This window comes from Dendrobates tinctorius, unplaced genomic scaffold (assembly GCF_039654945.1).
Source record: "Dendrobates tinctorius isolate UK_male_01 unplaced genomic scaffold, ASM3965494v1 ptg000133l, whole genome shotgun sequence".
In the NCBI taxonomy this organism is placed as follows: Eukaryota; Metazoa; Chordata; class Amphibia; order Anura; family Dendrobatidae; genus Dendrobates; species Dendrobates tinctorius.
Window position 1 is genome coordinate 19,324,392 of NW_027361801.1, and position 10,437 is coordinate 19,334,828.

At 47.4% G+C, this 10,437-nt stretch overlaps 1 protein-coding gene across 1 annotated transcript; it reads right to left on the bottom strand.

Moving 5' to 3' along the window:
* Positions 1–1,659: 1,659 nt before the first annotated feature.
* Positions 1,660–9,797, bottom strand: MMGT1 (membrane magnesium transporter 1). The gene is made up of 4 exons (XM_073543529.1): positions 9,637–9,797; positions 5,137–5,189; positions 2,524–2,627; positions 1,660–2,105 (listed from the first exon to the last, which is right to left on the bottom strand). Exons 1-4 carry the CDS (start codon positions 9,713–9,715, stop codon positions 1,943–1,945), a joined length of 399 nt encoding a protein of 132 aa, XP_073399630.1. The 5' UTR covers positions 9,716–9,797; the 3' UTR covers positions 1,660–1,942.
* Positions 9,798–10,437: the final 640 nt, after the last annotated feature.

Below are 10,437 nucleotides of genomic sequence, written 5' to 3' on the forward strand. Positions count from 1 at the left end.
GAGCTGCCAAACAGGCAGATCTCACAGCGATGTAGCGACGCAGCAGCGGTCGTTACTTACCTTTCAGACGTGGCGATGATGACGTCCTCCACCCGCGTCCACGCGTCGCTCGTCGGCGCCTGACGAGAAATGGACCCGGCCGATCTCGCGCGATCAGTGATAACAGCGGGGGAGCCGGTCGGAGGTAAGTATCACACATAGCAATATCGCTGCTGCGTCACAAAATCGGTGACGCTTTAGCGATATCGCTATGTGTAAAGCCCCCTTTAGTGTCTGCCGGCTACAGCGGGCAGTTCAGAAGTTAGTGACATTTAGGTGGTAAACAAACACTTTTTCATTCCTGCTATACCACTTTGCATTAATTCCTGAAAATCACCTGAAGGGTTAATAAACTACCTGACAGCAGTTTTCAATATGTCGAGGGATGCTGTTTTTTAAATGGTATCACATTTGGGGTTTTCCAATATGTTGGACCCCCAAAGTCACTTCAAACCTGGATAGGTCTCTCAAGAAAATAAATTTTGTAAATTTACTTGAAAAAATGAAAAGTTACTGCTACATTATTAAACCTCCTAATTGGCTAACAAAATAAATTAGCATTTTACAAATGGTGCTGCTGTAAAGGCCCCGTTACACACAACGATGTCCCAGCATGATGGGATCGCTGGGACATCGTTAGACAGCCCCTCCAGCGATCAGGACCAGCGACCAAGCTGGTATCCAACGTAAACAGCGGGTTTCTAAGAGTCGCGCTGGCCAGCGGGAGACCAGTGATGAAAAAACGGCCAAGGACGATCCAGCACGATCAGCGATACCAGGCGGGGGGCTGGTTGCTGCTGGATGTCACACACAGCGATAGCGCTGGAGAGATCGCTGATGTGTCATAAAATGAACGATATTGCTGTGTGTAAAGGGGCCTTAAGTCAGACGTGGGAAATGTTATTTATTAATATTTTTCTGTGGTATGACTATCTGGATTAAAGGGATATTCAAAGTTTAAAAATTGAAATTGTTTGTACATTTGTCAATTTCTGATATTTTTTTTATAAATAAACAAAACATATCAACCTAAATTTACCATTATCATAAATTATAATGTGCCACGAAAAAACAGTCAAAATCACCGGGATTTGTTGAAGCGTTCCAGAGTTATCACCACATAAAGTAACATTGGTCAGAATTTTAAAAATTGGCCCCGTCACTAAGGGGTTAAGATACGTGCGGATTGCATTTTTTTTTTTATCTGCAAATTTTGTTCTGCAAGGCGAAAGAAAACAAGCGTGCTTTATTTTTATGCAAGCTTTGCTGGAATTCTAATACAGATTTTTTTTTTTATGCACTTAAAAAAAAAAAAAAATTGGACCAAATATTCATCATGGGAACTTGGCATGAGTCATCGCAATGGACCATTTATCATGGGAACACTACTCCCAATATGCCCCTTTATGTGTTATCAGCACTAGCTGAAGCTGTAGTCCCGCACCTTAATGGCGTCATTGGACGAGTCTTCCTCCTCCTCCGCATTGACAGGAGCGGGTAGTTACCGTAATGGTTACATGCGAGTGAATGACATTATCACAGAGCAACAAGTATTGAGGCCTTCGTTGGTCCTACAGATCTCTAGGCAAACCATGTACATATCCTTAACACATCTGACAATTTCTCTTCTTCAAGCCGATTTATTCCAGCTGTAGCAGTAAGTCATGTTTCCAGGATAAAAGACATCATCTCTTACAGCATAATTGTAGCAATAAGTTACAGTGCATTGCTCGGCCACTCGCCGCACAGTCCACAAGTGTACAAAGTAAGTCCTCATATAAAGTCTGGGAGATCAATATCAATACTGCTCCAGAAAAAATAAATCATAAAAAGTTTATACCCCGGGACTGATGTTATCACAATATTCTGTTCTATAATCATCTGTAAAAATCTGTTTATTATTTCAGCGTTGCATTGTTTCTAGTTTTCGTAACTTCAGTGATGCATGAGATATGAAGCCAGGCTGATTTTGATGGGTTTCTTCTGTTTCGGGGGATTGGAACATCACTCGTCCCCGGTGATTGAAAATATAGAATGATGGGTGATTCCTTAAGGTGTCAAAAGTCCTTTGAAGAAATAAAGAAATTATATATTTCTCTACAGTTCTGCTTAGACGCTTTCCCCAGTGATAGGTCAGGGGTATATGAAATTCCAGTTTCCCCACATCAGTAATATCACTGTTACAAAAGGATAGCAGCAGCGATCACTGACACTATGAAAAGGCATGAGTGGTATTGTGACCCTATAAAAACCTACTCGTGATCGGCAAGGCCTACAAACCCTCAGAGGGAATCGGCAGAAGATCATTTATTCCCTGGGAAGTTACAAAGTTATTTCTGTGCCGGATAAACCCAAAGAGGATTAAGCTGTTTGCTTTGGATACAACAAATTAAACACCCGAAGCAACTTATGGCATAGTGCTGGTGGTCCCCTATCTGACTGCCCTAACACCCACCCCATACAGACAGAAGGAAACATGCATACTTATTCTTCAGCTCTGAAGTGGCGTCCATGTCTTTGAACTCTCCAGCAATATGTACTATACCGTAGCATGCCACTACAAATGCCAGTAAGGTCTGAAGGACTATCTGCAATGGGATGAAAAAAAAAATAGAAACATTTAGTATGGCCTGGATTCATCATTGCATTTGCACCTATAATTCATTATTCTATTTGCGTCTTTTTTAAGTCTATTTTATACGTGCTTGTTGGACTATTATTATTTTCCTTCTTTGTGGGTGGATTTTAGCATCCACAAAGTGGACACGCTCTCAATCACTGGTTGTACAGACCTCACCAAGGTGTCGAGATCCACTGTGGACATGTTATGCCGGTGGTCACCACAGGCGCTGCCTGGTTGTTCTTTGAAGGGATCTTTGGAGCCCCCCAGTATAAGGGGGCAGATCTTCCCGGCCATATTACAGCAGTGAAGGATAATCTACACGTTCGAGACACATTCTATCCTCCCTTCCTTTCTGAATTTGAATGATTCTTTCCTAAGTTCAACCTGGGCAGACACTGCTCCACCCCAGAATATGCTGGACCTGACAAAAATCAGAATTTGGCAGAGGGTTTTTTGAGGCAGCTGGGTCAGACTTGTGAACAATCGTCACTGCCCTAGAGGTTAACCATTTATTGGCCAGGGGTGTTTTCAGGGACCCACCCTGCGGAACTGCAGATTAACCATTTATTGGCCAGGGGTATTTTCAGTTAGCCACCTTGCAGAACTGCATATTAACCATTTATAGGCAAGGAGTATTTTCAGGGTCCCTCCCTGCAGAACTATAGCACAGGTAGTCTCCCACGTACTGGAGAACCTCAGCAGAGCTTCCATGGATGTGGCCCAATTCTCAGTGCTCTATAGCCATTCACAGAATACTCCTTCTGACATGCTGGTCTATTGATTCTTCTTAAAAAAAAAAAAATCTTTAAATGCGCTTTCTTTCACAGATTCTTGCATATTTATACCAAATCCACATGTGACAAAAACCCTTAACTGCCCCAAAAACAGGTCCAGTTGTCTGTCTCCATGAGGGTAGGTTCACATGACCATATAAAAAAATCGTCAGTTTCATCCAGAAAACGTGGACAATATTTTTCTCACTTGTCTTCTCTGTATAACCTATTTCTTAAAACAGCTATTAATCATCATTTACAGGACCATTTAGAGTTTTCTAGGTTACAGAATTGCAATGTATCCGTAAATATCGGATGCTGTGCTGTGTCTCTGTATGGCGTCAGACTTGTTATTTTGCGCACCCATAGCCTTAAGTGGTGGAGTTTCATCCGATTTACAGAAGAAACTAATGCATGCAGCGATTTATTTTATACACCGATTTGGTCATTGGAAAGAAAAGAATATATATTGCTCATTTGAGCTGCTGTACTGAATAAGATCAGTCTGAGCGCTGCCGGTTTTTCCACGGACAACACTCAAACCGAAAATACAGTGAAGCGATCGAGCCCCAAGGCTGAGGTGACGTGTCCTGTGACAGTGAAATCACTTAGAATCGCCTCCTAGCAGTTAATAATTCACCATCAGCTATTTCTCCCCAATAAATAAGACAAGAAAAATAAACAATAAGTAATACAAATCCAATATTTGCTGACACAGACTGCAGGCACATTAAAGGTATAACCATTTTAAAGAATTAGCCCATCTCGGCCATTCGTAAGGGAGTTTTCACCTTTTCACATGATGTTTTTTCCAGGTTCGTTGGTCCTGTCAGGGCTTGTGTCCGAACCCCACCCCCCGTGAAACAGGATTCGGATGTATGCATAGACAGCGTCAACGTGCGCTCTGCCGTGCATCATTTTTGGGAGTATACGCCTACTGGAGCCGGAACTCGCACGTACGTAGTAGACTGCATCCGAGTGTCCACCAGCAGTAGGCGTATACACCCAAAAATGATGCACGGCAGAGCGCACATTGATCCTGTTGGTACTGTTATAATATATGGCCCTGTTGGCAAATAGATCCAAATCCCATTTTGCAAGAGGGTGGGGTAGTTTGGATGCAAGCCCCGACGGGACCAATGGATGTGGACGGGACCAATGGATGTGGACAAAACCGGTGTGTGAAAAGGCCCTAATAACTGCGACCAGGCTCTAACTCATGGATTTCAATGGGAGTTACAGAAAACAGCAGGGCTTAGCTGTTCTAGGCCGCTGCTGTAGTGGTCAGAGCATGGATAGAATCATTCTTGTCTCAACCATGAAAGGCTTAGATGGGAAAAGCCTTTTAATGCTAATTATGAAACGTTTTTATGTCAAAACAAGATTTTTAAAACCACTAATCTCCCTAGCACTACTGTTTCTCTGGAAATCCATTATCTGCTCTTCCAATGTTCTTTCTATTCCTGTGGTGTGCAGGGTACATCTGCCCCCCTATTAACCGTATGCTATACTCCAATACAGCCTGCCCTGAGATAAGACAAGTCAGGGTACGGGCAGGAATCAGCACTCCAGTGCATGTCCTGATTGTAGAGGATCGAGTAGCAAGGAGGAAATCCTCCAATATTCTCTTATCACAGCGAGTATGTAAAATAAATTGCCCGACAATCGGAAACTGGAGCCAATTACTTAGCTGGGACTTACATCTATCGGTAATGTTTCATCTTCTTTTTCAGTCAGTCTCATGTAGGAACGATCTAAAAAGTAAACCAGAATGGACAAATGAGTCTCTCAGGAATGGTAATACCCACCACCCATGGACATCAGCCTGCCATCCGCCAGATATGAGGACCACTGTATAATTCACAGAGGAAATGGCTTTTTTTTTTATCTTGAAGTCACAACAGTCCTTCAGAAATGCTTATAAATTTTGAGGGTCCTGAGACCCCCCACCGATCGCTCAAAAACACCTTCTGAGCACGGGCTTTGTAGATTTTTTTTTTCTTGAGCTTCTCCTCAGCCAGGCGCTTTGACAAGGAGTTTCCAGCAATCGGTGGATGGGTGTCTCAGGACACAGACCCCCACACATCTAGGGCATTTCTGAAGGACTATTATGATTCGAATTAAAAATAAATATTACACTCTCTCTTTAATCTGGATTTACTGTAGATAAATTATATATTGATCTTCTACCAATCGTGAGTTAGAAAGTGTGTTATACTCCAGAGCTGCATTCATAATTCTTCAGGCTTCCATGCAGAATCAACATCTGCCATTGTTGCTAAAAAAAAAAATACAGACCCATTAAAGTCAATGGGACTGACTGGTAATGGAGCTAGGATTGCTGCCAGCTGCACAGTCAAATGAAACTTGTGTGAACAGAGAGCACATTGTAAATGAGCAGATGCGGCTCGTGTCCCATCGCTATGTGCACCAGACTGGACTGTACTCCCTCCATACTGACATAGGGTTCCGCCACTAAGGTGTACTCCTATTTACAGACTATACAGCTGTCCAGGAACAGTGGAGGAGTAACAAAATCTGTACAGGTCCCACCTACTATGTGCATTTATCAATGGTGTCTTTCTATGTGACCCGCTGATCTATGGGTCTCGTCTGGTACTAGACTACAGTATGGCTGCTGCCCCTACAGCACTCCTCCCAGAATATGGCAGTGTTATAGGCCTCTACATGGCACTAGTAGACACTGCATAATTAAAAAAAAACTAATTCTGTAGAGGAAGACATTTCATTCTATAATAGGTTGTACAACACCCTAAAGCCCCCTTCACACATAGTGAGATCGCTAGCGATATCGCTAAAGTGTCACCGATTTTGTGGCGCAACAGCGATATTGGTAGCGATCTCGCTACATGTGACACTTGCCTCCGACCCGGCTCCCCGCTGGATATCGCTGATCGCGCGAGATCGGCCTGGTCCATTTCTCGTCGCCAGCTTCCTGCTGGCGCCGACGAGTGACTCCATGGACACGGGCCGAAGACGTCACCCTCGCTGCGTGTGACAGGTAAGCATTGACCGCCGCTGCATCGCTGGTAAGATCTGCCTGGTTGGCAGCTCACTAGTGACTATTTAGCGATGCACCAGCGATCCTGACCGCGTCATATCGTGGTCGGGATCGCTGGTGCATCGCTAAATGTAACTGGACCGTTACACCTTTTTTATTTACACAACAGCTGCAGGCATATGTAGCGGAGGGACTATTTTAAACACCCAGCAGGGGGCGCTGTGTTACAGTTTATGTGCAGGTACATTTCTCTGAGTGACCTCCAAATTGTATAAGTTTCTTTCTGTAATCCTCCACATTGATGATGCACATAACAGTCACTGTATGTCGCAAGTAGACAGTTCATTCTCCCATAATGTATGAGTGCTAAAGGCTGAAATCGAAAGCAGTTTCCAATTATTCAACATCCAAAATCTCTGCTTGCTGTCAGTGAATGGAAACATTTAATAATTACATCCAAATCCCTGCCTCCATCATATGAAATGGATACCTGTGCACTGCTTGTTACAAGTGCCCTGATACAGCTTCATGGAATACTCACATCTTAGTGGTCACCTGCCTCAGGATGTGGCAATTGGAGGGGGGGCGTCAACTTAAAAAAAATATACATATATTTTTTACATCAATGTAAAAGTAGTGGGCAACCTCTTTAGGAACAAAGGGACCAGAACACAGATTTTTTGCTGTATACTCTGACAGTTTCTCTGGAGAACCCCCTCTAATTAAAGCTGCTTCACTGATTCTGTAACAGTATTTTTTTGTTGTTCATCTGTGCTAATGTTTTGTCATTGGGAAACAAAGAAGCAAATTTTCCTTTCAACCAAATGAGCAGATACCACAGATCTGCTCTCTGGGCCCGACAGCGCGCGTTACTGGGCAGATACCACAGATCTCTCTGAGCCGAGCTGCGTGTTACTGGGCGGACGCCACAGATCTGCTCTCTGAGCCCGACAGCGCGCGTCACTGGGCGGACGCCACAGATCTGCTCTCTGAGCCCGACAGCGCGCGTCACTGGGCGGACGCCACAGATCTGCTCTCTGGGCCCGACAGCGCGCGTCACTGGGCGGACGCCACAGATCTGCTCTCTGGGCCCGACAGCGCGCGTCACTGGGCGGACGCCACAGATCTGCTCTCTGGGCCCGACAGCGCGCGTCACTGGGCGGACGCCACAGATCTGCTCTCTGGGCCCGACAGCGCGCGTCACTGGGCGGACGCCACAGATCTGCTCTCTGGGCCCGACAGCGCGCGTCACTGGGCGGACGCCACAGATCTGCTCTCTGGGCCCGACAGCGCGCGTCACTGGGCGGACGCCACAGATCTGCTCTCTGGGCCCGACAGCGCGCGTCACTGGGCGGACGCCACAGATCTGCTCTCTGGGCCCGACAGCGCGCGTCACTGGGCGGACGCCACAGATCTGCTCTCTGGGCCCGACAGCGCGCGTCACTGGGCGGACGCCACAGATCTGCTCTCTGGGCCCGACAGCGCGCGTCACTGGGCGGACGCCACAGATCTGCTCTCTGGGCCCGACAGCGCGCGTCACTGGGCGGACGCCACAGATCTGCTCTCTGGGCCCGACAGCGCGCGTCACTGGGCGGACGCCACAGATCTGCTCTCTGGGCCCGACAGCGCGCGTCACTGGGCGGACGCCACAGATCTGCTCTCTGGGCCCGACAGCGCGCGTCACTGGGCGGACGCCACAGATCTGCTCTCTGGGCCCGACAGCGCGCGTCACTGGGCGGACGCCACAGATCTGCTCTCTGGGCCCGACAGCGCGCGTCACTGGGCAGATAACACAGATCTCTCTGAGCCGAGCTGCGTGTTACTGGGCAGACACCACAGATCTGCTCTCTGAGCCCGACAGCGCGCGTCACTGGGCGGACGCCACAGATCTGCTCTCTGGGCCCGACAGCGCGCGTCACTGGGCAGACACCACAGATCTGCTCTCTGGGCCCGACAGCGCGCGTCACTGGGCAGACACCACAGATCTGCTCTCTGGGCCCGACAGCGCGCGTCACTGGGCAGACACCACAGATCTGCTCTCTGGGCCCGACAGCGCGCGTCACTGGGCAGACACCACAGATCTGCTCTCTGGGCCCCGGTTCAAATCCCACCAAGGACAACATCTGCAAGGAGTTTGTATGTTTTCCCCGTGTTTGCGTGGGTTTCCTCCCATATTCCAAAGACATACTAATAGGGAATCTAGATTGTGAACCCCAATGAGGATAGAGACAATGTGTGCAAAACTGTAAAGCGCTTTGTAAAAGATTATCATTATTATTCCACAGCTCTCCTCTCTGAGCCCAGACGCATGTTACTGGGGTATACCACAGATCTTCTCTCTGGGCTCAGAGTTGTTGATTTGCCAGCATCACAGGAGTAAAAGGTGTTATACGCTCACAATTAAAGGGGTTTCAACTTCTAGGACAACCCCTTCTTAAACTAAATGTTCGGCCCCGATAAAAATAAACTTATACTCCCCTCCCGTGCCACTCCAGCGGTGTTGGCACTCGCGGTCCAGGGGCTGTGATGCAGTGAAATGACACGTGGTGCCCAGCGCCCAATCAGCGCTGGCGTCCCTGGCCCTGCCTCCTGCCGACATGAAGAGGAAGTCTGAGATCAGCCGCGGCCCGGGCTTCCTCTTCACGTTCAGTTGGTACGAAGTGCTGGTTGGACGCCAGGCATCATGTGTCATTTCACCGCATCACAGCCCACGCTAGTGCAGACGGGGGTATTAAAGGTTTAGGTTATCGGGGCCGAACATTTAGTTTAAGCTGTTGTCCTAGTAGAGGACAATCCCTGTACAGGGGAATCACTTTAGAATGAAGGTCACAGAAACAGTGCAGCGGCACGACATGGAGGATTCGGGGAACATGCGCTTTACTCCCCACTGGGTTCCATTTACTGACAGCAGGCAGAGGTCTTAAAGATGGATGAAACAAATAACAGACTAGGAGCCCCATGGATTTCCATGTTATTGTGCAGTGGGTACAAGGGTCAGAGGTCAGCACTGCACATTAACACGTTCATGGCCAGAGCAGTGCTGACCTACATTACGCAGCACGTCTGCTATACCACACCTGCCAGTGACAACAGCTGTGCTCCCCTCCCCCCACGGCCTGCGAGGCCTGTCGGCTGCTCCCTCCAGTCCCCCATCCTCGTTCTCCTCGCCCATGACTTACGTTGAGCCGCTGAGAAAGCAGCGTGTGCCAAAGCGAAGAGACCGACGCCGACCAGCCCTTTCCAGATTGAAGATGCCATGTCTCCGGAGCGCCTCCACTTCACTACAGCGAATAGCCGGCGGTCGCTGGGAGTGACGTCACACTGCTGAGCCGGCGTACGATTACACGGCTGACGTCATGCCGCCGGCCAATCACCTACGTGCGCAGCTGACTAGGCGCCATGTTGTGGTTGGCATATTTCTGACTAAGGGTCAGGTTGAAGATTTCACTGTGAAATTAAATGATTTGACTTTGATTCAGTGTATATGTGATGAAATGTCAGACATGTTCCTTATACACTGTGCTCACCAAAGATAAAGTGGTGTTTTAGTGACGATAGTAAGGGCTTTCTTTAATATCAACAGTGTAGTTCTAATGCGTTACATATTTAAAGGAGTTCTCCGGGAATAAGAAAAGAGAAAGAAAATGACATTATGAACACACGTCTAAATGCACTTATTAGCGACTCACGATAGATGTGTCCGGGGAGGTCATCACTATGGAAATAAGATGGCTGCCGCCTTGATCCTGACAGAGTCTTGTCCTAGATTGTGAGGACAGGACTGGGCACATGTGCAGTGGTAAGCTCCGCCACTGAGGCCGGGAGATAACGTCATACACCGACAGTCCTGTCCTTACCTTCTACGACAACTTTCTGCGATGACCTCCTCGTATCACTGAGCTGCATGGCCTATCTAGATAAATACAACTTTATTTACAATATTAAAATTATTCTTATAATTGAGTTCCACTGCGCTGTGT

Excerpts from the sequence above, each read along its gene's own strand:
- MMGT1 (XM_073543529.1), bottom strand. The coding sequence starts at position 9,715 with ATGGCATCTTCAATCTGGAAAGGGCTGGTCGGCGTCGGTCTCTTCGCT. Across the intron at positions 5,190-9,636 it reads TGCTTTCTCAGCGGCTCAAC|ATCGTTCCTACATGAGACTG; the intron begins GTAAGTCATGGG and ends TTTACTTTTTAG. Across the intron at positions 2,106-2,523 it reads ACTTCAGAGCTGAAGAATAA|GACTTTTGACACCTTAAGGA; the intron begins GTATGCATGTTT and ends ATTTCTTCAAAG.